The 26,380-nt window shown below is 41.8% G+C and overlaps 1 protein-coding gene across 3 annotated transcripts; it reads left to right on the top strand.

The window, feature by feature from the left end:
• Positions 1–1,445: 1,445 nt before the first annotated feature.
• LOC127010040 (3'-5' RNA helicase YTHDC2-like) lies at positions 1,446–24,334 on the top strand. 3 transcript variants are annotated; one of them, XM_050883756.1, is made up of 27 exons: positions 1,446–1,499; positions 3,306–3,491; positions 4,171–4,261; positions 5,083–5,276; positions 5,596–5,798; positions 6,758–6,924; positions 7,490–7,584; positions 8,195–8,359; positions 9,684–9,738; positions 9,860–10,182; positions 10,365–10,492; positions 10,649–10,830; positions 11,329–11,555; positions 11,770–12,341; positions 12,647–12,804; positions 13,423–13,537; positions 13,832–13,992; positions 14,599–14,709; positions 16,551–16,807; positions 17,503–17,696; positions 17,929–18,055; positions 18,801–19,172; positions 19,804–20,141; positions 20,908–21,051; positions 21,438–21,539; positions 21,683–22,361; positions 22,437–24,334. In XM_050883756.1, the coding sequence occupies exons 2-26, from the start codon at positions 3,377–3,379 to the stop codon at positions 22,151–22,153; spliced, it is 5,067 nt and encodes a 1,688-aa protein (XP_050739713.1). In that variant the 5' UTR covers positions 1,446–1,499; positions 3,306–3,376; the 3' UTR covers positions 22,154–22,361; positions 22,437–24,334. The 3 variants fall into 3 exon arrangements, with proteins under 3 accessions (XP_050739713.1, XP_050739714.1, XP_050739715.1); XM_050883757.1 differs by having other exon boundaries at positions 22,542–24,334; XM_050883758.1 differs by having other exon boundaries at positions 9,860–10,161.
• The last annotated feature ends 2,046 nt before the right edge of the window (positions 24,335–26,380 follow it).

A 26,380-nucleotide genomic window follows, 5' to 3' on the forward strand; every position in this document is an offset into this window, starting at 1 on the left:
TTGTGAATCCATTTATAGATAAGGCTCATTTAATTACCTTGTACGGATAATAATGGTAATAATTAAGTCTGGTCCCAATACTCCTTGTTATAATATCACACTCCATTTATAGACAAGGCTCATGTAATTACCTTGTACTATTTAATATCACACTCCATTAATAGATAAGGCTCATTTAATTACCTTGTACTATTTAATATCACACTCCATTAATAGATAAGGCTCATTTAATTACCTTGTACTATTTAATATCACACTCCATTTATATATAAGGCTCATTTAATTACCTTGTACTATTTAATATCACACTCCATTAATAGATAAGGCTCATTTAATTACCTTGTACTATTTAATATCACACTCCATTAATAGATAAGGCTCATTTAATGACCTTGTACTAATAATAATGCTAATAATAAGTCTGGTCCCAATACTCCTTGTTATAATATCACACTCCATTTATAGATAAGGCTCATTTAATTACCTTGTACTATTTAATATCACACTCCATTAATAGATAAGGCTCATTTAATTACCTTGTACTATTTAATATCACACTCCATTAATAGATAAGGCTCATTTAATTACCTTGTACTATTTAATATCACACTCCATTTATAGATAAGGCTCACTTAACTAAATTGTACGGATAATAATGGTAATAATAAGTCTGGTCCCAATACTCCTTGTTATAATATCACACTCCATTAATAGATAAGGCTCATTTAATTACCTTGTACTATTTAATATCACACTCCATTTATAGATAAGGCTCATTTAATTACCTTGTACTATTTAATATCACACTCCATTAATAGATAAGGCTCATTTAATTACCTTTTACTAATAATAATGCTAATATAAGTCTGGTCCCAATACTCCTTGTTATAATATCACACTCCATTAATAGATAAGGCTCATTTAATTACCTTGTACTATTTAATATCACACTCCATTAATAGATAAGGCTCATTTAATTACCTTGTACTAATAATAATGCTAATAATAGTCTGGTCCAAAAACTCCTTGTTATAATATCACACTCCATTAATAGATAAGGCTCATTTAATTACCTTGTACTATTTAATATCACACTCCATTTATAGATAAGGCTCATTTAATTACCTTGTACTATTTAATATCACACTCCATTTATATACAAGGCTCATTTAACTACCTTGTACTAATAATAATGCTAATAATAGTCTGGTCCAAATCCTCCTTGTTATAATATCACACTCCATTAATAGATAAGGCTCATTTAATTACCTTGTACTCATAATAATGCTAATAATAATTAAGTCTGGTCCCAATACTCCTGATTGATTGATAGTTTATTGTTGCAAGTAAAACAACAAAGAAGAAAAAAGAAGAAAAGAGGAACGAAAGGAGGTCAAAAGAAGAAGAAGAAGAAGATGCTGAGTACGATAATCTGACAGCGTTGCCTTCGCTTCCCCCGTGCTGGCAACACTGTCTGAGGAGGGAGCCAAAACAACAGGGTGAGGGCGGTCCAACACTTCCACTATTTATCTGTTTATTCCCCTTGACAACCATTACCGCTAACTACCTCACCGTAATTACCCTTCTGGATCCTTTACCTACCCTCAAACAAGCACTAATTACTCTACAAGGGATATTAATGAGCTAAAAAGGGGTTTATATTAGCTGGTGGGGCAGGATGGGCACAATTTATTTTATCCTTTTTAACTATTTTTACCCCTTAACGATCATTACCGCTAATCACCTCACCGTAATTACCCTTCTGGATCCTTTATCTACCCTCCAACAAGCACTAATTACTCTACAAGTGATATTAATGAGCGAAAAAGCAGTTTATATTAGCTAATGGGGCAGACTGGACAACTTTTTTTTATCCTTTTTAACTATATTTACCCCTTAACGACCATTACCTCTAACTACCTCACCTTAATTACCCTTCTGGATCCTTTACCTTCCCTCCAACAAGCACTAATTACTCTACAAGGAATATTAGTGTGTGAAATAGACGTTTTAGAACCAATGGGGCAGGATGGGCACAAATTTTTCTATCATTTTTATCTATTTTTACCCCTTAACGACCATTACCTCTAACCACCTCACCCTAATTACCCTTCTGGATCCTTTACCTACCCTCCAACAAGCACTAATTACTCTACAAGGAATATTAATGGTTGAAAAAGGGGTTTATATTAGCTGGTGGGGCAGGCTGGGCACAATTTATTTTATCATTTTTATCTATTTTTACCCTTAACAACCATTACCGCTAACCACCTCACCTTAATTACCCTTCTGGATCCTTTACCTTCCCTCCAACAAGCACTAATTACTCTACAAGGAATATTAGTGTGTGAAATAGACGTTTTAGAACCAATGGGGCAGGATGGGCACAATTTTTCTATCCTTTTTATCTATTTTTACCCTTAACGACCATTACTACTAACCACCTCACCGTAATTACCCTTCTGGATCCTTTATCTACCCTCCAACAAGCACTAATTACTCTACAAGTGATATTAATGAGTGAAAAAGCAGTTTATATTAGCTGATGGGGCAGACTGGACAACTTTTTTTATCCTTTTTAACTATATTTACCACTTAACGACCATTACCTCTAACTACCTCACCCTAATTACCCTTCTGGATCCTTTATCTACCCTCCAACAAGCACTAATTACTCTAAAAGGAATATTAATGGTTGAAAAAGTGGTTTATATTAGCTAATGGGGCAGACTGGACACAATTTTTCTATCATTTTTATCTATTTTTACCCTTAACGACCATTACTACTAACTCCCTCACCCTAATTACCCTTCTGGACCCTTTACCTACCCTCCAACAAGCACTAATTACTCTACAAGTGATATTAATGAGTGAAAAAGCAGTTTATATTAGCTAATGGGGCAGACTGGACACATTTTCTTATCCTGTTTAACTAATTTTACCACTTAACGACCATTACTGCTAACCACCTCACCCTAATTACCCTTCTGGACCCTTTATCTACCCCTAAACGAGATATAATTACACTGAAGGGGATATCAATGGGTGAAATAGGGGAGGGATGTTACGACGCGTACTGTACATGTATTTTAGGACGATCCTTGACTAACATGATTTTACGAACTGGTTTTGTGATTGAAAGAAAAATGTCATCGCTACAGCTTAAGATATTGACCTTTAATGGAACAAATGGCATTCTGTACTGATTCACCTCTCTCTCTCTCTCTCTCTCTCTCTCTCTCTCTCTCTCTCTCTCTCTCTCTCTCAAGAAATAATGATAACAACAAAATTTCTACATGTTACAGAAACGAAAAAGTATAAAACGACCCACAAGTGACCCGGCCCGGCTAGAGGTCAGGTCAGGTCAGAGGTCAGGATGAGTCGTCGGCGTGGACCCAATCGGAGGTTCAACGAGGCGCAGGTCAGCGAGGAACTCAAAATCACCATCGCGCTCGCCTTGAAGAAACTGACCCAGAATGACGAGCAGAAAGGTCGGTTTGGGGTCGGAAAGTTTGATGATGTGTTGGTATTTTTATTTATTTATTTATTTTTCTTGTTATTTTTGTTGTTTCTCTTTTATTTCTCCTTTTCTTCTTCTCCTTCCTGTTTATTAGTTTTCATTTTTTTTCTTATTTTGTCTTGTTATTTTTTGTACTTCTCTTTCCCTTCTCTTTCTCCTTCTCCTTCTCCCTATTTACTAGTATTTATTTATTTACATGTATTTATTTATTATTGTATTAGTTTTAGTTATATGCCAAAGGTGGGTTGTGGAAAATCTATACCTTATACATTTGTTCTTTATCTTTTTGGCGTGGAATTATATTAACTAAGATATTGACTTGAAATTATGATAAGCAGTGTTTTCATTGACCTTATACATTTGTTCTTTATCTTTTTGGCATGGAATTATATTTACTAAGATAATGACTTGAAAATTATGATAAGTAGTGTTTTCATTGACCTTATACATTTGTTCTTTTATCTTTTTGGCGTGGAATTATATTAACTAAGATATTGACTTGAAATTATGATAAGTAGTGTTTTCATTGACCTTATTAACTTTAGTAGAGGAGGAAGCTCAGGAAATGGATTAGGATGCCTCGCTTCAGTGATATAATTCTCTCTCTCTCTCTCTCTCTCTCTCTCTCTCTCTCTCTCTCTCCGGCACAGAGTTGGAGCTTCCGTCCTCCCTCACGTCAGAGGAGAGGAAGTACATTCACTTTTTGTCGCAGCAGATGGGATTCAAGAGTAAGAGCAGAGGGTGAGTATTAGGGGACAAGTGGTGTTGAGGTGGTATGTCTTAAGAGTCTGGTATCATGTTTTGGTTGAAATTCATGTGTGTAGTGAGTGAGTGTGTGTGTGTTTAGTGAGTGTGTGTGTGTGTGTTTAGTGAGTGTGTATGATCATTGCTCGTGAAAATTAGTGATAGATAAGCAGATTACGATGAAGAGTGAGATATATAGAGTTGTACCCACGAAAACAATGACTTTATCCCCTTCCTCAACCCCTTTCCCCTACAACAGCAAGGGTTCATCGTGCTACCTCACCGTGTACAAGAAAAGCATGGACTTGAAATATGAATAAGAAAAACTATCCCTCCCCAAAAATATACTACCTTGAACCCCCCAAAACAATGACTTTACCCCCTTCCCCTACAACAGCAAGGGGTCTTCGCGCTACCTGATAGCGTACAAGAAAAACAAGACTTGAAATATGAATAAGAAAAACTATCCCTCCCCAAAAATATACTACCTTGAACCCCCCAAAACAATGACTTTATCCCCTTCCTCAAACCCTTTCCCCTACAACAGCAAGGGTTCATCGTGCTACCTGACAGCGTACAAGAAAAACAAGACTTGAAATATAAATAAGAAAAACTATCCCCCCAAAAATATACTACCTTGAACCCCCCAAAACAATGCCTTTACCCCCTTCCCCTACAACAGCAAGGGGTCATCACACTACCTGATAGCATACAAGAAAAACAAGACTTGAAATATAAATAAGAAAAACTATCCCCCCAAAAAATATACTACCTTGAACCCCCCAAAACAATGACCTTATCCCCTTCCCCTACAACAGCAAGGGGTCATCTCGCTACCTCACTGTGTACAAGAAGGAGGGCTCCACCATCATGAGCAAGGAGGCGCTGGTGACGCTGGCCGAGCAGACGCGCTCCACCATCCTCTCCCTGCTCCACCGCTGCCCCGTCACCAACAAAGAGCGCCAGGACCTGCTCTCCGCCACCGAGCGAGACAGACTCATGAACCCGGAGTGTGAGTATTGGGGGAAGGAGAGAGAAAGGGACGGAAGGGAGGGTGGCATTAGGGTAGGAAAGGAAGGAAGGGAAGAGCAGGGTAAAAAAAAAGTCCTTGAATTGGATTTTGAAAGCGTTCCCATGACTGTTGAAGGTTTGTAGAAAAGATATATGAAGAGATAGTGATGTTTCATAAGGTAGGTAATGAGATACTGGCATGGTACTAAAATGAATCTTAAGCATAATAACAATAATAATAATAATAATAATAGTAACAACAACAACAACTCAAATTTAAATCATGACCTCTTCTTTCGTCCACTCTGACCCCAAACCAGTGCGTGACCTGAGCGTGCTGAGGTCACTAGGTCGCCTCACACCCGGGCCGCCACAGGTGCCCCCGCCGGCCGCCCCGAGCGAGGTGGCGGCCGAGGCGAGGAAGCTGCCAGTGTGGGGGATGCGTGAACAGCTCCTGGCGGCCGCTCACCACAACCAAGTGATCCTGGTGTGCGGCGAGACGGGCTCCGGGAAGACTACGCAGGTGTGTGTTCGTGTGTGTGTGTGTGTGTGTGTGTGTGTTCGTGTTTGTGTGTGTGTGTGAGTGTGTGTGTGTGTGTGTGTGTGTGTGTTCGTGTTTGTGTGTGTGTGTGTGTGTGTGTGTGTGTGTGTGTGTTCGTGTGTGTGTGTGTGTGTGTGTGTGTGTGTTCGTGTTTGTGTTTGTGTGTGTGTGTTTCTTTCGTAAACTCTTCCCTTTTCTTCTTTTCTCTTAATTTTTCCTTTCTTTTCCTTTGTTCTTTATTAATTTCCTTCTCCTTTCTTTCTTTCTTTCTTTCTTTCTTTCTATCTTTCTTTTAGTGTGTGTGTGTGTGTGTTTGTGTGTTTGTTTCTTTCATCACTAACCTCTCCTAATATTGTTTTTTTCTTATTTTCTCTTGAGTTTTTCTTTATTAATTTCCTTCTCTTTCTTTCTTTTCTTTCTTTCTATGTGTGTGTGTGTGTGTGTGTAGTTACCTAGCTTATTCCTGCCTTTTTTTCTACTTTCCTTTTCCTATTCCATCTTTCCCTTCCTTCCTTCCTTCCTTTCCTCCCTTTCTCTCCTTCCTCCTTTCCCACCCCTCCTTCCTTCCTTTTCTTCCCTTTCTTTCCTCCCCCCTTTCCTTCCTTCCTTCCTTCCTTTCCTTCCTCTTCCTCCCTCCTTTCCTACCCCTCCTTTCTTCCTTCCTTCCTTTCATTCCTCTTCCTGTCTTCCTTTTCCTTCCTTTCCTCCCCCCTCCTTCCTTCCTTCCTCCCTTCCTTTCCTTCCTTCCTTTTCCTCCCTCCTTTCCCACCCTTCCTTCCTTCCTTTCCTCCCTTTCTCCCTCTATCTCCACTTTATTTCCCTCCTCTCCTCTCCCTCATACCACCATCCCATCCCTCACTCCCTCTCCCTCTCTCTCTCTCTCCCTCACAATCCCCCCCTCTCTCTCTCTCTCTCTCTCTCACAATCTTCCGCCCCTACAGGTACCTCAGATGCTGCTTCAGGAGGCCTCATCACTCGGGAAGCCCTGTCGGATATTCTGCACCCAGCCTCGCCGCCTGTCCGCTCTCACCATTGCCGAGCGCGTGGCTGCAGAGCGAGGGGAAAAAGTTGGCTACACTGTCGGCTATCAGATCCGCCTGGAGAGCAAGTATGTGTGGGGAGGAAGGGAGGAGGGAAGGAAGGAAGGAAGTGTTGATAGGGAAGGAGAAAGAGATAGGATTGTAAGGAAGGGAAGGAGGGAGAGAAGAAAGTAAGGAAGGGAATTAGGAAGAAAGACCAGTAAGAGAGAAAGGAAGGGAAGGAAGTAAGGAAGGAAAGAGGAAGAAAGGAAGGAGGGAGAGAAGAAAGAAAGGAAGGAAAGGAGGAAGAAAGGAAGGAGAGAGAGAAGAAAGAAAGGAAGGAAAGGAGAAAGAAAGGAAGGAAGGAAGGAAAGGAGGAAAGAAAGACCAGCAAGAGAGACAGGAAGGGAAGGAAGGAAGAGGGAGGGAAGGGAGGAGGAGGAGGAACCATAAGAGACAAGGAAGGAAGGAAGGAAGGAAGGAAGACAGAGCGAACAAGAAAGAAACAACGAAACAAAAAAAACATATCCAGCTCATACTAAATAATTATCCCTTCCCCTCTCCACAAAATACATCAATAACCTAAATAAACACATACATCAATAACACACAAGTCACCCCTATTAACACACCATTCTCTCTCTCCCTTGCCAGACTGTCACCGAAGACCCTGTTAACTTTCTGCACCAATGGGGTCTTGCTGCGGACCTTAATGGGCGGTGACTCTTCCCTGGCTAGCGTTACCCATAGTGAGTGTGGCGATGGGGGTGATGAGTGATGGGGTGTGTGGGGTGAGGTGTGAATGAGGAGGAGGGTGAGTGAGTGTGAGAAAATGAGAGAGAGAAAGGAAGAAGGGAGAGATGATGGAGGTGAATAAGAAGAAGAGGAAGGAGATGTGTGTGTGTGTGTGTGTGTGTGTGTGTGTGTGTGTGTGTGACGGAACAATTAACTGACTAACTCTTCCTTCTCCTCCTCCTCTTCTCTTCTTTTCCTTCTTCTTCTTCTTCGATGTTATAATTTTTGTCATCTTTTCCTTTCCCTATTTTTTATTTTCTTCCAATTCTTTTTTTCAATATTCTTCTTCGTCTTCTTTGTCTTCTTTTCCCTCCTTTGTTTTTTCCTTCTTCTTCTTCCTCTAATTCTCCTTTTTCTATTACTTCTTCCTCTTTGTCATCACCTTCTTTTTCTTTTCTGCCACAATTTCTTTTTCTTTCATTTTCTTCTTCATCTTCCTTTTTCTTTCATTCTCTTCTTCATCTTTCTTTTTCCTCCCTCCTCCTCCTCCTCCCTTTTCTTTCATTCTCTTCTTCATCTTCCTTTTTCTTTCCTCCACCTCCTCCACCTGCTCCACCCTCACAGTCTTGGTGGATGAGGTTCACGAGAGGGATCGCTTCACGGACTTCCTCCTCATCGTGCTCCGTGACTGTCTGCCAAAGTTCCGTCACCTCAAGCTCATCCTCATGTCGGCCGCGCTGGACGTCAACCTCTACGCCAAGTACTTCAACAACTGCCCTGTGATTGATAGTGAGTTGGTGGCGGGGTAGTGATGGGGTATTGTATGGGGAAGAAGGAAGGGGTGATGATGGTTATGGTGTATATTTGGGTGACAGTGAGTTGGTGGCGGGGTAGTGATGGGGCATTGTATGGGAAAGAAGAAAGGGGTCATGTTGGTTATGGTGTATATTTGGGTGACAGTGAGTTGGTGATGGGATAGTGATGGGGCATTGTATGGGGAAGAAGGAAGGGGTCATGTTGGTTATGGTGTATATTTGGGTGACAGTGAGTTGGTGGCGGGGTAGTGATGGGGTATTGTATGGGGAAGAAGGAAGGGGTCATGTTGGTTATGGTGTATATTTGGGTGACAGTGAGTTGGTGGCGGGGTAGTGATGGGGTATTGTATGGGAAAGAAGGAAGGGGTCATGTTGGTTATGGTGTATATTTGGGTGACAGTGAGTTGGTGGCGGGGTAGTGATGGGGTATTGTATGGGAAAGAGTTAAGGGGTGATGTTGGTTATGGTGTATATTTGGGTGACAGTGAGTTGGTGGCAGGGTAGTGATGGGGTATTGTATGGGAAAGAGGTAAGGGGTGATGTTGGTTATGGTGTATATTTGGGTGACAGTGAGTTGGTGGCGGGGTAGTGATGGGGTATTGTATGGGAAAGAGTTAAGGGGTGATGATGGTTATGGTGTATATTTGGGTGACAGTGATGGGGTATTGTATGGGAAAGACGGAAGGGGTATTGATGGTTATGGTGTATATTTGGGTGTTACTGTAGGTGTGGGAGGAAGGGTAGAGAAGGAGAAGTATTGATACCGACTTTGAGAGAAAATAAATTATGGGAAAGAACTATTGAAGGTGCTAATTTTGATGGTTTGCTAAGATAATGAAGAACGTCTTTGAGTGTGTAAGTGTGTAATTCATACCACTCACAACCTGATCACGAGCTGGACTTGTCATCACCAGGAAGCTCATAATAGTTGATCGGTTATCTGGGTGCTGCTGGGACCTCAACACACAACATACCCCATACTTCTTGCTCAAGGGGGACAGTCACCACTCCTTGTCAGTGAGAAAATGTCATCTTGCACTGGGTTGAGCCTCCACCTGACACCACCATCATCATCGTTTAACATCCATTTATTCCCTATGGTTGGGTTGGACGGGATATGAGCCTCCTCCACTGTTGCCGGTCCACAGCCATTTCTTCCGTGATGTTCAGCTTCCACATATCTTCCTCCACCACCTTTCTCCACGTCTTCCTTGGCCTTCCTCCTGACAGGGTAGAGGGTTAATCCACTGGGCTATGGGAACGGTATGTGTGTTATATATTATTTTTCTGTTTTCCAGTTCCCGGTCGCTGCTACCCTGTCAAGGAGTACTTTCTGGAGGATGTGTTGAAGTAGTAAGTACATGGGCAGTGACGGCATGAGATATCTCTTATTTTATTTTTCCTATTCGTATTATTTCCCTCTTATATTTCTTGCCATTTATCTTACATCGTTTTCCCTCCCCCCACACACCAGCACCACCTACCAGACCGCAGAGATGGCCAAGGCTGCCCGGGAGCTCGAGAAACGGCAGAGCGGATTAAAAACTGCGACGGCTTGGACGCAGCAAATCCTTGGCAATGTGTCCGCCCCTTCACCCATCCTTGCCCCCGCCAGGCTGACCAGCGGCGGAGGTGGCGGGGGAGGCGGGGCGGGTCATGCGTTCCCGTCCTCTGCCTCCGGGGGGTCAAGTTTCACCTCCCCCCCGCCCTCATCGTCGCAGGGTCATTCCTCTCATTCGGGGTCTGGGTCGCAAGGTCAAGGTCGCCCACATGAAGGTAATGATGATGGTGATGATGGTGAGTAAATTGATGCTTAAGATTCTACTGTGAATATAAAAACAACTTACTCTTTTTTTTTTTTTTTTTTTTTTTTTTTTTTCATCTCCTTTTTTTTTCTTCTTCCTCTTCTTCTTGTTCTACTACTACTACTACTACTACTACCACCACCACCTTTCCCCCCCCTCTCCACCCCCCCACAGATATGGACGGCAGCTTGCGGAAGGAGATGGACAACTGCATTCAGGAGGCCTTTCTGTCAGGGTCGGACGAGGCGTTCTCGCAGATGATGTACTTGATTATGTCCGAGAACGTGTCCCCCGATTACCAGGTGAGAGAGAGAGAGAGAGAGAGAGAGAGAGAGAGAGAGAGAGAGAGAAATCACAACCTCACCAGAATAAACTAACCCAACGCACCTCCTTCCTCTCAACCATACATTATACACTTATCCCCCCTCACACCCTTCCCCTCCCTCCGCACCCCTTAGCACTCCGAGACGTGGGCCACACCGCTGATGGTGGCCGCAGGGAGGGGCCGAGTGGACGTCTTAGAACAGCTGCTGGCCCTGGGTGCGTCCCTGACCCTACGCGCGGCCAATGACTGGTCCGCGGCGTGTTGGGCCAAGTCAACGGGCCAGGAGGAAGCCATTGACCTCCTGCGGGCTTATAGGTGGGGTCACTGTCTTTGTTTTTTTGTTTTTTGTTTTGTTTTGTTTTGTTTTGGTCCTTTTTTCTGATGCAGTTTATATTGTCTTCATCTTGTTCTTTTCCTGTTGTTTTCTTTCTTTTTTTTTGCTTTCTGTTCTTTTCTCTTCTTTTAATTTCTTTCTTTCTTTTGATTAGTACTTTTTTCTTTCTTCCTTTATCATGTTCTTCTTTTCTTCTTTCCTTCTCTCTATTCTTCCCTTTTACTCTTATTTCCTTTCTTTCTTTATCAATTCTTTTCTTTTTTCCTTCTTTAAATTCCTTTCTTCTTTCCTTCTTTTATCATGGTCTTCCTTCCTCCTAACTCCTTTCTTCTTTCATTCTCTCTCTTCTTTCCTTTTACTCTTTATTTCCTCCCATCTATACTTTCCTTTTTCCTTCTTTTAATCCCTTTCTTCCTTCTTTCCCATCTATTCTCCTTCATCTCCATTCAATTCCTTCTTTTTTTCCTTCTTTCCGTCAGTGCTTGCGAGGGGGTTGACTTACCAGGGATCACAAACATCAACACCAAGACCAACGCCCAGGGTGGTGGTGTTAATGGTCGCGGGGGTGGTGTTGGTGGTGGTGCGGAGGTGAGCGCGGAGGATCGGAAGGCGGTGGAGGCGTATCATCACTCCGTATCCGACGACATGGTGGATATTGACTTGATCCACGCGCTGTGTTTGAAGATCCACACGGCGCAGGCCCCGGGTGAGTGTGTGTGTGTGTGTGTGTGTGTGTGTGTGTTCCTTATTCACTTCTTTTAATTCCTTTCTTTCTTCTACACTGAACACTTCCTAATACACTTCCTTCCTTTATTCTTCCTTCAATTTCCTTCATCTTCCTTTCTTTACGCTTCACTCAATTCCCTTCTTCCTTCCTTTCTTTCTTTACTTTACAACTCACACTATCGTCACATCCGCAGGTGCCATCCTCATCTTCCTGCCGGGGTATGACGACATAGTGACACTGAGGGACAGGATCATCGCAGAGGAGAGACACTACCTACAGGGCGGGAAATACTGCCTCTTCTGCCTACACTCCAGCATGCAATCCAGCGACCAGAAGAGAGTGTTCCGCCCCTCACCCGCCGGCGTGCGCAAGATCATCCTCTCAACCAACATCGCCGAGACCAGTGTGACGATAAATGATGTGGTGTATGTGATTGACAGCGGAAAGGTGAAGGAGGTCAGTTACGACAGCACGGTGGGGGTATCGTGTCTCCGAGCGGTGTGGATATCCCAAGCGTCGAGTCAACAGAGGCGGGGGAGGGCGGGTCGTTGCCAGCCCGGGATATGCTACCACCTGTTCTCCCGGGGCCGCTACCAGTCCCTGCTCCTCTATCAGACCCCGGAGATACTGCGCACGCCTCTGCAGGAGTTATGTCTGCACACCAAGCTCCTCGCCCCGGCCAACATGCCCATCGCAGACTTCCTGGCACGTGCCCCTGAGGCCCCGACCTTTATCATGATTCGCAGCGCCGTCCAGCTCCTCAAGGTAAGGGTGGGAGAGAGGGCGGGAGGGACTGTGAGGGAGAGGGAGGGAAAAAATAAAAAATAAAATAAGAAAAAGAAGATGCCTAAGAAGAAAAAAACAATAAGAAAAGAAGACTAAAGAAAAGAGAGAAAAAAAAACTGAGACAAAACTAACAAAAAACAAAACAAGTGACAAAATAAAAACAAGTAAAACAAAAACAAAGAAAAAAAAAGCATGCTAAACTAACCTGTATTAATTAAACCTTGACTAATTTGACCCTAACCTAACCTAACCTAACCTAACCTAACCTAACCTAACCTTCCCAGAGCATGGACGCGCTGGACGGCTGGGAGGACGTGACAGAGCTTGGCCACCACCTCCTGGACCTTCCCCTGCCGCCGCGCCTCGCCAAGATGGTCATCACCGCCACTGTGCTCAAATGCCTTGACCCTGTGCTCACCGTCGCTGCTGCCCTGGCCCTCAAGTATGCCCTGGGGTGACCTTAGGAAGATGGGGAGTGAGGAAGGTTGGGGAGAGGAGGATATGGGAGATTGGGATGAGGAGGGAGAGGAAAGGAGTTGGGAAATTGGGAGGAGAAAAAGGGAGAAAGGAACTGGGAGATTATGGAAAGGAAGAGGTAAGGAAATTATGGGAGATTGGAAATTGGGAGATAAGGAAAGAAAGGATGATGGGTAGTAAAGAATATAGATAGATAGAGATTGAGAGAGAGAGAGAGATGAAGAGGATGGAGGAATATAGTGTCAGAGAGAGAGAGAGAAAATAGACTGAATAGAGAGAAAGAAAGAGAAGGAAGATTGTGACAGGGAGAGAATGAAAGAGAGAGAGAGACAGTAAAAAAGAGAGAGAGAGAGAGAGAGAGAGAGCGAAAATATAAATATAGCATCAGAAAAAGAGAGAGAGAATGAGAAAGAGAGATAGAGAAAGAAAAAGGGAGTATGGTGTCAGAAAACAAGAGAATGAGAAAGAGAGAGAGAGACAGAGATGCAGAGAGAGAGAGAGAGAGAGAGACAGAAGGAAAATTATATATAGAGATAGGAAGACAGAGACATAGAGTAACTAATCTCCCCTCCACAAACCGCAGGGACCCATTCATGCTGCCCAAACACCCAGTGGAGAAGAGGAACGCAAGTGCCATTAGACGCAAGTTCACCTCCGGCACCCACAGCGACCACATGGTATTGCTCAAGGCTTTCCAGGTGAGAGGGCGGGTTGATTACAGGTGTTAGTGTGTTTGTTTATGTGTGTTGATAGGCCAGTATTATAAGAGACACTCGCTTCTCATATCAACTGTTTCTAAAGGTCAAGGTATTTAGTATTATTTATGTTACTTCTTTCTCTTCCTTGTGTCCGGGTGAGAGGACGAGATGATAGCAGGTTTTATGTTTTGTGTTATGAGTCTTTTTCTTTCTCTATCTCCCTGTTCTTCTCTCCTCCTCCTCCTCCTCCTCCTCCTCCAGTACCTCTAACACCTCCTCCTCTTCCTCCTCCAGGCATGGCAGAAGGCGTGCACGGAGGGATGGGAGAGAGGCTGGTGTGAGAGGAACTACATCTCCGGGGCTGCCATGGAGATGATTCACGGGATGCGCTCACAGGTCCTGGCTCAGCTGAGGGGCGCTGGGTTCGTCAGAGCACGTGGACCGGGCGATATAAGGTGTGTGTGTGTGTGTGTGTGTGTGTGCGTGTGTGTGTGTGTGTGTGTGTGCGCGTGTGTGTGTGTGCGCGATAAAAAGATGTGTAATTTTTAGTCGAGCAGAGAATGGTTATAGTTACTTCTCTAATGTCTCCCGAAAAGCAGCCATGGCCATCACCGCGTTGTGTGTTGTTTTAGTTTAATTGAGTTTTTCGTTTTTCATTTTTGTTTTAAATTTCTTTCGTTTTTTGTTCGTTTTTCTAATTTTCATTTTTTGTTCGTTTTTCATTTTCGTTATTCTTTTTTTTTTCGTTTTTTGTTCGTTTTTCTAATTTTCGTTTTTTGTTCGTTTTTCATTTTCGTTATTCATTTTTTTTCGTGTTTTGTTGGTTTTTTGTTTTCATTTCTTTGTTTTTTGTTCATTTTTCATTTTCGTTTTTCATTTTTTTTGTTTTCTGTTCGTCTTTCATTCTAATTTTTCGTTTTTTGTTTGGGTTTTTGTTCATTTTTCATTTGGTTTTTTGTTCGTTTTTCATTTTTTGTTCGTTTTTCACTTTAACTTTTCACCTTTTTCTCTAAGCCCACTGGTCAGGTATGCATAACTAACAGCACTGTCACCATCATCAGGGACGTCAACAGCAACAGCGACAACTGGGCCATGGTGAAGGCAGCGCTGGTGTCAGGAATGTACCCAAACCTGATAAGGGTTGACCGAGACCAATGCCAACTTAGGACACAGTGAGTATTTGATTTATTTCTTCATTTATTTATTTTTCACCGTAAAGCAAACAGTTCAAAGGGGAAAAAAAAAATAAAGTATGCGTGTTTGTGTGTGTATGGGGCTGTAGAGTGAAAGGGTGGGTGGGTGTACTGAAAAACAAAGAAAAATGAAAGAGAAATAAATAAATAAAGGAGAAATAGAGAAGAAAAAAAAGGAAAAGAAAGAAAGAAAAAAGGAGGAAATGTCTCGCTATTTATTTTGTTTTGTTTTCTTAAGACTGTTGAACCTTTTTTTCCTTTTTATTTTGTTGTAGATGTGGGTGTTGTTTTGCGGTCTATCTTTGTGTAATTTTCTCTCGTTTTCTTTCTCAATTGTCTTCTTTTTCTTGTTTTTTTGTCATTATCCTTCTTTCTTTAATCTTTTTTTTCTTCTTTTTTTCCATGTTTTTGTTACTGTCTTCCGCTCCTTCATATTCCATCCATCTATATTTTCTTCCTCCATTGTCTTCTTTTTCTTGTTTTTTTGTCATTATCCTTCTTTCTTTAATCTTTTTTTTCTTCTTTTTTTCCATGTTTTTGTTACTGTCTTCCGCTCCTTCATATTCCATCTATTTTTTCTTCATCTCATTTTCTTCCTCCATTGTCTTCTTTTTCTTGTTTTTTTGTCATTATCCTTCTTTCTTTAATCTTTTTTCTCTTCTATTTTCCATGTTTTTATTAGTCTTCCGCTCCTTCATATTCCATCCATCTATTTTTTTCTCATCTCATCATTTTCTTCCTCCACTGTCTTCTTTTTCTTGTTTTTTTGTCATTATTCTTCTTTCTTTAATCTTTTTTTTCTTTTTTCCATGTTTTTATTAGTCTTCCGCTCCTTCATATTCCATCCATCTATATTTTCTTCATCATTTTCTTCCTCCATTGTCTTCTTTTTCTTGTTTTTTTGTCATTATCCTTCTTTCTTTAATCTTTTTTTTCTTCTTTTTCACATGTTTTTATTACTGTCTTCCGCTCCTTCATATTCCATCCATCTATATTTTCTTCATCATTTTCTTCCTCCATTGTCTTCTTTTTCTTGTTTTTTTGTCATTATCCTTCTTTCTTTAATATTTTTTTCTTCTTTTTTCCATGTTTTTGTTACTGTCTTCCGCTCCTTCATATTCCATCCATCTATTTTTTTCTTCATCTCATCATTTTCTTCCTTCATTGTCTTCTTTTTCTTGTTTTTTTGTCATTATCCTTCTTTCTTTAATCTTTTTTTTCTTCTTTTTTCCATGTTTTTATTACTGTCTTCCGCTCCTTCATATTCCATCCATCTATATTTTCTTCATCTCATCATTTTCTTCCTCCACTGTCTTCTTTTTCTTGTTTTTTTGTCATTATCCTTCTTTCTTTAATCTTTTTTCTTCTTTTTTCCATGTTTTTATTACTGTCTTCCGCTCCTTCATATTCCATCCATCTATATTTTCTTCATCTCCTCATTTTCTTCCTCCATTGTCTTCTTTTTCTTGTTTTTTTTCATTATTCTTCTTTCTTTAATCTTTTTTTTCCTTTTTTCCATGTTTTTATTACTGTCTTCCGCTCCTTCATATTCCATCCATCTATATTTTCTTCATCTCCTCATTTTTTTTTCTCCTTTTTTCCATGTTTTTATTACTGTCTTCCGCTCCTTCATATTCCATCCATCTATTTTTTCTTCATCTCCTCCTCTTCTTCCTATTCATTTCCATTTCTATTCATTTTTCTCTATTATTCTTATTCTTCTATCCTTCTCTCCTTCATTGCACTTCATCCATATCTTCCTCTCCTCCTCCTCCTCCTCCTCTGAATCATCTCTCTTCCTCCACCTCCTCCACCCACAGGAAAGAAAGCAAAGTCCGTCTACACCCAACATCCGCCCTTCTTGACGTGGGTGGTGCGGGCGGCCACTCCTCCCTCGCCACGGCCCACCGCTCTCTGGTCGCCTCCATGCCCTCGGACTGGCTGGTGTACGACGAGATGGTGCGCATTGGGGTGGTGGCTCACGTGCGCACCGTCACCCTGGTCTCGCCTCTGACGGTTCTTCTAGTAGCGGGTCCAATGCGGTTGCCTCTGGACGCACTTTCCGAGCCGTCAAGTCGTGAGTTATTGCGTTTATCTTTGTTTTTTTTCCTTCCCTCTTTCTCCGTCTCCTATTGCCTGTTCTCTGTCCTCCTTCTGTTCCCTGTTCTTCCTTTCTCCTCCATACCCTGTTCTCCCTTCTCCTTTTTTCCTCCTCCATACCCTGTTCTCCCTCCCCTAATCCCTTCTTTCCCTGTTCTCCCTTCTCCCTTTTTCCTCCTCCATCCCCTGTTCTCCCTCCCCTAATCCCTTCTTTCCTTGTTCTCCCTTCTCTCTTTTTCCTCCTCCATCCCCTGTTCTCCCTCCCCTAATCCCTTCTTTCCTTGTTCTCCCTTCTCCCTTTTTCCTCCTCCATCCCCTGTTCTCCCTTCCCAAATCCCTTCTTTCCTTGTTCTCCCTTCCTCCTCCATACCCTGTTCTCCCTTCCTCCCTTGATCCCTTTTTTCCTCCTTTTCTTGTTCTCCCTTTCTCCTCCATCCCTTGTTTTCCTTCTCCCTTCTTTCCTCCTGTTCCCTGTTCTCCCTTCCTCCTCCTTTCCTTATTCTCCCTTCCTCCTCACTCCCTGCTTTTATTCTCCCTCCCCTGATCCCTTCTTTTTTCCTCCTTGTTCCTTGTATAACACCAGCTCACTCAAACCTCCACCTCAAGGCGTCCCACATCACCCATCACACCATCACCTCCCATCACCCCCTCACCCCATACCATCACCCCCAGGCAACAGCGGAGACTGCAGCAGCGACAGCGAGAGTGAGGAGCGCCCGGCTGGCCTCTCGTGCTTGGTGAGGATAGACAGCTGGATTCAGTTCCTCGGAGACCCCCAAGCCGCACATCTCGCCCTCCAGCTAAGGCATAAGCTTCACGCCCTTGTCCTGCGTCGCCTCAGAGCCCCGAACAAGCCCCTTACGCAGGTCCGTGTTTGCTTTGTTTGTTGTTGTTTACTCATTGTTCATTTACGCCTTTTCTTAAATTTTTCTTCTTTTTGATATTTCGTTTTTTGCTTTCCTTTCTCCCTCTCAAAAGCCCCTTATGCAGCACTAGCGTAAATATGCCTCGTAAAATTTTGTCTGTGTTATATCGAAGGTGAACTGTGTGTGTGTGTGTGTGTGTGTGTGTGTGTGTGTGTGTTTGTTTCCCTCCCAGGCGGATGAGGACGTGGTGCGTGTGGTGGGTGCAGCGCTGAGCCAAGAGGAGCAGGCCCTGAACATGGTGCAGCCGGCAGGTGTGGGCCAGCGACCACGCCCACTATACCCACACAGCCACCCCCATGGTTAGTGTGTGGGGACTGGGGCACACACACACACACACACACACACACACACATACACACATACATACTTATTCATACATACACACACACACACACACACACACACACACACACACATACTTATTCATACATACACACACACACACACATATACACATTTTTTATTTTATTATTATTTTTTTTACAACGAAGGAGACAGCTCAAGGGCAAAAAAAAAGTGGAAAAAAAAATATATATATGCAACTCGTCGCTCCCATAACATATACACACCCACATACTTATACACTTAGAAATACACACACACACACACACACACACACACACTTACAATGGTTTTAAAGACATCTAAGTACTCATTTCTTTCCATATATTCTACTTTTCTCATTCATTCACTTATTTTCCTTCTCTCTCTCTCTCTCTCTCTCTCTCTCTCTCTCTCTCTCTCTCCTATCATCCATTTTTCACTCCCTCACCCTCTTACTCCACTTCATCCACCACTTATGCACTCTTTTTGCCTTTCCTTCCTTTCATCCACCTTATTCATCCACTTCTACCATCTGTCACTCATCCACTCACTCACTCAAATTTGTTACTCCACATCATCCGTTTCTTATTCTTTCCCTTTTTGCTCCTTTCCTTCCCTTCATCCACCTCATACTCATCCATCCATCCACTCTATCATCCATTTTTCACTTCCTCTCTCAAGCTCATTACTCCACCTCATCCGTTTTCACTCCCCTAACAGAAGGCGGATGGTCAGTTGGCACATCGGATGACTCGCAATCCAGCCACTCATCCTCCAGGCGTACCAGCGATGCAGCCACTCCCCCAGCACCCCCCCAGCATCCGGCAGCATCCAAGTACCCCACACCCGCCTCCAAGCTCCCCCAGTCACCCACGACCAACACACCCGGGGGAATCATGTCACCCGTCTTCACCCAGAACTCATCCGCATCACCCGCCTCGAAAATGGGTCCGGGTGCCACTGGGGGAAAGTTTGGGGTGCCCTTCGGCGGGGGAAAGGGGCCCGGGGGAAGCTCCACACCCCAGCCGATTAACAAGGGGATGGTCGGGATGGGTGTCGGCCCCGGCAAGATTGGGAACAAGGATGTGAAGGGTGAGTGTGGGGGAGGAGGAGGAGGAGGAGGAGGAGGAGGAGGAGGAGGAGGAGGAGGAAAGGAGATGAATAAGTGGAAGGAATAGTAGAATGTGGAGTGAGAAAGGGAAGACAGAAGGAGGAGGAGGAGGAAAGATGGTGAAGAAGTAGAAGGAGGAGGAAGATTAAAATGTAGAGTGAGGAGGAGGAGGAGGAGAAGGAGATGATTAACCCCTTCACTACAGCCGGGCCAAAACAGCGCCCCACACCGTATCCGGGATCGCCGCGCTCGCCAAATTTTAAATGTTGCTATTGAATATAACAAGTTTTCAGCCATAAACTCAACATAATCATCATGTATTATATATGAAAACATGCAGAATTAAATGGTGCACATAAAGAAACATAAATTAAGTGATGATTTTGAGATGTAAGCATAAATATAGAGATAAAATAACTTGTATATTGGTTAAAGCGAGCCAGGATGCAGTATGCGTGTCCTCGGATATGGTACAGGGCACGCAAGGACTCAGTATACGCATCCTCGTGTTGACGGGGTTAAGATTTTTTTACAGAGAAAGAAAAAGAAAAACAGAGAATGAGAGAGAGAAAACAAAAGATCGAAAACCTCACCAAAACTCTCCACCCACAGGCATCTACCGCAACAACAACAACAACACAAACAACAACACCACCAGCACCAACCACCACCAAAACAAACCAAACACAAACAACAACCCGCCCAACACCACCACCAGCACCACCAACGACAACACCAACACCACCACCACCACCAACACCACCTCTGCCGGCAACACCAGTGGAAGCATAGGCGCTGCGAGTGGGGGCTCTGGCGGTGGTGTGTCTGGGGGCAAGGTGCGGTACTTCATCATCAAGGCGTCAATGTATAAGCAGTTGGAGGCATCGCACCACACCTCACTCTGGGCCTTCACGCACAGCACCGAGAAGAAGATATTGCAAGCGTGTCAGGTGCGTGAATGGGTGTAGTAGTAGTAGTAGTAGTAGTAGTAGTAGTAGTAGTAGTGGTAGTAGTAGTGTTGAAAGCAGTCTAACATATCATAGTTTTTCGTTCCCATATGTTGTTCTAATTTTCCTCACTTATTTTCTCTCCCTTCCTTCCTTCCTTCCTTCTCTTTATTCCTCTTCTCTCATTTTTCTCTCTCCCATTCTCATTTTTCTCCCATTCTCTCTCATTTTTCTCTCTCTCATTCTCTTATTTTTCTCCCATTTTTCTCCCTTTCTCTCATTTTTCTCTCCCCTATTCTCTCATTTTTCTCCCATTTCTCTCCCTCTCTCTCATTTCTCTCCCCTATTCTCTCATTTTTCTCTCATTTTTCTCCCTCTCTTTCATTTTTCTCTCCTATTCTCTCATTTTTCTCCCATTTTTCTCCCTCTCATTTTTCTCTCTCCTATTCTCTCATTTTTCTCCCATTTCTCTCCCTCTCTCTCATTTCTGTCTCCTATTCTCTCATTTTTCTCTCATTTTTCTCCCTCTCTCATTTTTCATCCCTCTTCTCTCAGTAATTTTTCTCTCCTTTCCTTCCTTCCTTCTCTTCATCCATCTCTCCGTCTCTCTCACTTTCTCTCTTCCCATATTTCCCTCCCTCTTTTCCTTACCTCCTTTCCTTACTCATCCCATCACCTTCATTCCTCTCAACAGACTCATGATATAGATTATTTTTTACTCTCTTTCATCCTCACTTTCCCCCGCTAACCCATCTCCCCCATTTCCCAGGGAGGGCAGGCGGGTGTGTTCCTCGTGTTCACCCTTCACCGCGGGGGACAGTTCAATGGTTACGCGAGGTTCACCGGCCAGCGCACGGATGAGAAGTGTCCGGAGATCACCAATGTTGCCCCCACGCTCGGCCCTCTGTACAAGGTTAGTGATGCTGGTGAAGGAGAAGAAGAAGGAGGAGGAGGAGGAGGAGGAGAAGAGGAGAGAAGGAGGAAGGGTTGTAATTATTGTGTGTGTGTGGAGAGTAAGTTAGTGAATATAGAAAGGAAAATGCAATGATTGGTGAGGCATAGGAGGAGGAGGAGGAGGAGGAGGAGGAAGAGGAAGAGGAAGAATTGGTGATTGTTATGGGTGGAGAAGAAAGAGAAAACAAAGATGACACTGATGATAATAATAGAATAAGGAAGATGAAAAAAATAAAAATAAATAAAAGAAAAAAAAGAAGAAAAATATAAATGATGTTATAGAAATAATAAGGCATTACCCAACCACCACCACATCCACTCATCCACTGCTCTTCCCTTCCGCAGGTGGAGTGGATGAAGAAGTGGAATGTTGGCTTCCACCACACGCGTCGCCTCTACAACCCCTACAACGACAACCTGCAAGTCCACCTGAGCCGCGACGGACAGGTGAGAGAGAGAGAGAGAGAGAGAGAGAGAGAGAGAGAGAGAGAGAAAACAATAGCAAAAATAAAATCAAAACACCAATTATTTTCTCTAACTTATAATTCTCTTAATCGCATCCACTCATCCACCTTTCATCCACATTTCAGGAGGTGGAGCCAGGCATCGGGGAGCAGCTCATCCGCCTGTGGGAGCGAGGCGGACCAGGCGGAGGAGGTGGAAGTGGAGGAGGAGGAAACTACAAACCCAATAACAGCTACATGAACTCAGGTGGAGGAGGAAGTGGAGGAGGAGGAGGAGGGAACAGTGGAGGTGCAAGTGGAGGAAATACTCAAGGAAGCGGAGGAGGAGGAGGAAGTGGAGGTGGTGGAGGAGGTCAAATGATGCACGAACACCCCTCATCCGCTCACTCCACCCAGAACAGACATCCGGTTCATCCACCTCACATGAATCAAGTCCACCATCCGCCTTTCCACCATCCGCCCTTCAACCGAAACTACGGAAACGGATACAACAACTATGGTGGGGGTGGAGGTGGAGGTGGTGGTGGAGGTGGTGGAGGTGGTGGTGGAGGAGGTGGAGGGTACAGGGGGAACTACAGAGGTGGATATAGGAGGTAGATGGTGTGGAATGGTGTTGAGTGGTGGTGGGTGGATTGATCTCAACTCCACATTAGGTTAGGAAAGGGATCCGTTTTTGTTTCTGGGTGGATTGAACTCAACTCCACACTAGGTTAGGAAATAGATCCACTTGTGTTTGTTAGTTTGTTTGTGATCCGTGGTTTTAAGAACATAAGAACGTAAGGAGTCTGCTGTGGAAGAGATGAAGGTGGTGTTGGGTGGATTGATCTCCACATCAGCTAGAAAAGGATCCAGATTCGTGGTTATTGTGGAAGAGATGAAGGTGGTGTTGGGTGGATTGATCTCAACTCCACATCATCCTAGAAAAGGGATCCGCTTGTGTTTGTTAGTTTGTTTGTGATTCATGGTTATTGTGGAAGAGAGGAAGGTGGTGTTGGGTGGATTGATCTCAACTCCACATCATCCTAGGAAAGGGATCCGCTTGTGTTTGTTCGTTCGTTTGTGATTCATGTTTTTTGCGGAAGAGAGGAAGGAAAGAGGATATGAAAGATTAAAGAGAGAGAGAGAAAGGAAGGAAGAGGAAGAAGAAGAAAGGAAGGAAGACAAAATAAACAAAAAATGAAGAATCACATATTTTTTTCAAGCTGGAGTCACAGAAGTTTAGGGCACTATAAGAAGTGGCTATCAGATATTACTTTGAAGCTTGAGTTTGTGAATTAAAAAGACTTATATTACTCCACCTATACCCAAATCCATCCTTAGTACTAGATAGAGAAGGGAAGGAAAGGGAAAGGAAAGGAAAGGAAGGGAAGGGATGGGATAGATGTATGTGTGTGTGTGTTTGTGAACTTGATAGAGAAGGGAAGGAAAGGAAAGGAAAGGGAAGGGAAGGGAAGTGTACGGAAGGAGAAGGGAAGGGAAGGGATAGATGTATGTATGTGTTTGTGAACCTGATAGAGAAGGGAAAAGAAGGAAAGGAAAGGGAAGGGAAGGGAAGAGAAGGAAAGGAAAGGAAGGGAAACGAAAGGAAAGGAAAGGGAAGGGATAGTTGAATGCATGTGTGTGTGTGTGTGTGTGTGTGTGTGTGTGTGTGTGTGTGTGTGTGTGTGTGTGTGTGTGCTTGCTATAGCTATGTTGGTTGTGATATAGGCCTAAGAAAACATACCAACATACCCTCAACATACCCCATCAGTCACTCCCCATGTCAACTAAACTATATAATCACACCCACATTGCACTAGGCAGCTTTTAACTATAGGGAAAAAGTATAGAGTGTGTGTGTGTGTGTGTGTGTGTGTTTTGTATTCTGATAAGTATTTGCTCAGTTACGATTTATATATATTTGTTTTTGTAGACGATTTTGCAATACTACAATTTAAATACCTGGTCTATTGTTTTCTGTATTTAGTTTTCTTTTTTTGTTTTGTTGTTTTCCAGAATAATTACTGGAATCTTGATATTTAGTCGTATGATTTTCCCGATAATTTGTGCAAGTATGAATTATTTTTTTGTCCGATAGTATTTATGAGGAACACAAGAATGGCATTTACTTAGCATTCTCACATAGTATTTCCTTTCATTTTCATTTCTTGTACCTGTGTCAAACTATCTTCCACTCCTTTCCATCCCCAAAATCAGTATCCGATATCAAACGTACATTGTCGATTTTTTTTTTCTCTGGTGGTAATGTTAGTTTTGATGTTCCGTTGCCTTTTATTCTGCTAAATTGGACGTGTTACCAAGATTATGACATGCACTTTGGTCTCTATGCACTTCACTATTCAATGTTACATCACACTAAATTTGGGGTGAATTTACACGCAATATTTCGTCTGTTAAACCCAGAATTTCCGTTGCCTTTTATTCTGCTAAACTGAACATGTTACCAAGACTGTGACATGCTCTCTATAATACATTTCACTATTCCTATCAATGCAAAGTTACATCACACTAAATTTGGGGTGAGTTTACACGCAATATTTCGTCCGTTAAACCCAGAATTTCCGGTCTTTTATTCTGCTAAACTGAACATGTTACCAAGACTGTGACATGCTCTCTATAATGCACTTCACTATTCCTATCAATGCAATTTTACGTCACACTAAATTTGGGGTGAGTTTACACGCAATATTTCGTCCGTTAAACCCAGAATTTCCGTTGCCTTTTATTCTGCTAAATTGGACGTGTTATCAAGATTATGACATGCACTTTGGTCTCTATGCACTTCACTATTCCTATCAATGCAAAGTTACGTCACACTAAATTTGGGGTGAGTTTACACGCCATATTTTGTCCGTTAAACCCAGAATTTCCGTTGTCTTTAATTCTGCTAAACTGAACATGTTACCAAGACTGTGACATGCTCTCTATAATACATTTCACTATTCCTATCAATGCAAAGTTACATCACACTAAATTTGGGGTGAGTTTACATGCCATATTTTTTTCCGTTAAACCCCAAATTCATAACATCAGAGTGAGATATTTCAGTGTGTTGTATTGAGCATTTCCCATTCTTATATATCACTGTTGTTATTTGTACAGTTATAATTATACTATTGATGCCTGTTTTTTTGTATGATTCTCTTGAGTACATTAGTTTTGTATCTGAAGGAACCAAATATGAGTTCAGTTTGTCTGTCTCTTGGTCATGTTAACTTTGCATCAGAAGGAAACAAAACGTGAATTCAAATTGTCTGTATTTTGTTTCTCTCGATCATATTTTTGTTTTGTATCCGAAGAAATCAAAATGACTTCAATTTGTCTATTTTTTTGTATATTTCTTTCGATCACATTAATTTTGTATCAGAAGAAATCAAAACATGACTTCAATTTCTCTATTTTTTTGTATATTTCTCTTGATCACATTAATTTTGTATCTGAAGAAATCAAAACATGACTTCAATTTCTCTATTTTTTTGTATGTTTCTTTCGATCACATCAATTTTGTATCTGAAGAAATCAAAACATGACTTCAATTTTTCTATTTTTTTGTATATTTCTCTTGATCACATTAATTTTGTATCAGAAGAAATCAAAACATGACTTCAATTTCTCTATTTTTTTGTATGTTTCTCTCGATCACATTAATTTTGTATCTGAAGAAATCACAACATGACTTAAATTTGTCTATTTTTTTGTATATTTCTCTCAATCACATTAATTTTGTATCCCAAGAAATCACAACATGACTTCAGTTTCTCTGTTTTTTTGTATATTTCTCTCGATTACATTAATTTTGTATCCCAAGAAATCACAACATACTTCAATTTCTCTATTTTTTTTTGTATATTTCTCTCGATTACATTAATTTTGTATCCGAAGAAATCACAACATGACTTCAATTTCTCTATTTTTTTGTATATTTCTCTCGATTACATTAATTTTGCATCCGAAGAAATCACAACATGACTTCAATTTCTCTATTTTTTTGTATATTTCTCTCGATCACATTAATTTTGTATCCCAAGAAATCAAAACATGACTTCAATTTCTCTATTTTTTTTTGTATATTTCTCTCGATTACATTAATTTTGTATCCCAAGAAATCACAACATACTTCAATTTCTCTATTTTTTTTTGTATATTTCTCTCGATCACATTAATTTTGTATCCCAAGAAATCAAAACATGACTTCAATTTCTCTATTTTTTTTTGTATATTTCTCTCAGTCACATTAATTTTGTATCCCAAGAAATCAAAACATACTTCAATTTCTCTATTTTTTTGTATATTTCTCTCAGTCACATTAATTTTGTATCAGAAGAAATCACAACATACTTCAATTTCTCTATTTTTTTGTATATTTCTCTCAGTCACATTAATTTTGTATCAGAAGAAATCAAAACATACTTCAACTTCTCTATTTTTTTGTATATTTCTCTCGATCACATCAATTTTGTATCCGAAGAAATCAAAACATGACTTCAATTTCTCTATTTTTTTGTATATTTCTCTCGATCACATTAATTTTGTATCTGAAGAAATCACAACATGACTTCAATTTCTCTATTTTTTTGTATATTTCTCTCGATCACATTAATTTTGTATCCGAAGAAATCAAAACATGACTTCAATTTCTCTATTTTTTGGTATATTTCTCTCGATCACATCAATTTTGTATCTGAAGAAATCACAACATACTTCAACTTCTCTATTTTTTTGTATGTTTCTCTCGATCACATTAATTTTGCATCGGAAGGAAACAAAACATTAATTCAAGTATCATTTTGCACTGATCTGTTATCCCTGAGTCTTCCATGAGTT

This window comes from Eriocheir sinensis, chromosome 42 (genome assembly GCF_024679095.1).
Source record: "Eriocheir sinensis breed Jianghai 21 chromosome 42, ASM2467909v1, whole genome shotgun sequence".
NCBI lineage: Eukaryota > Metazoa > Arthropoda > Malacostraca > Decapoda > Varunidae > Eriocheir > Eriocheir sinensis.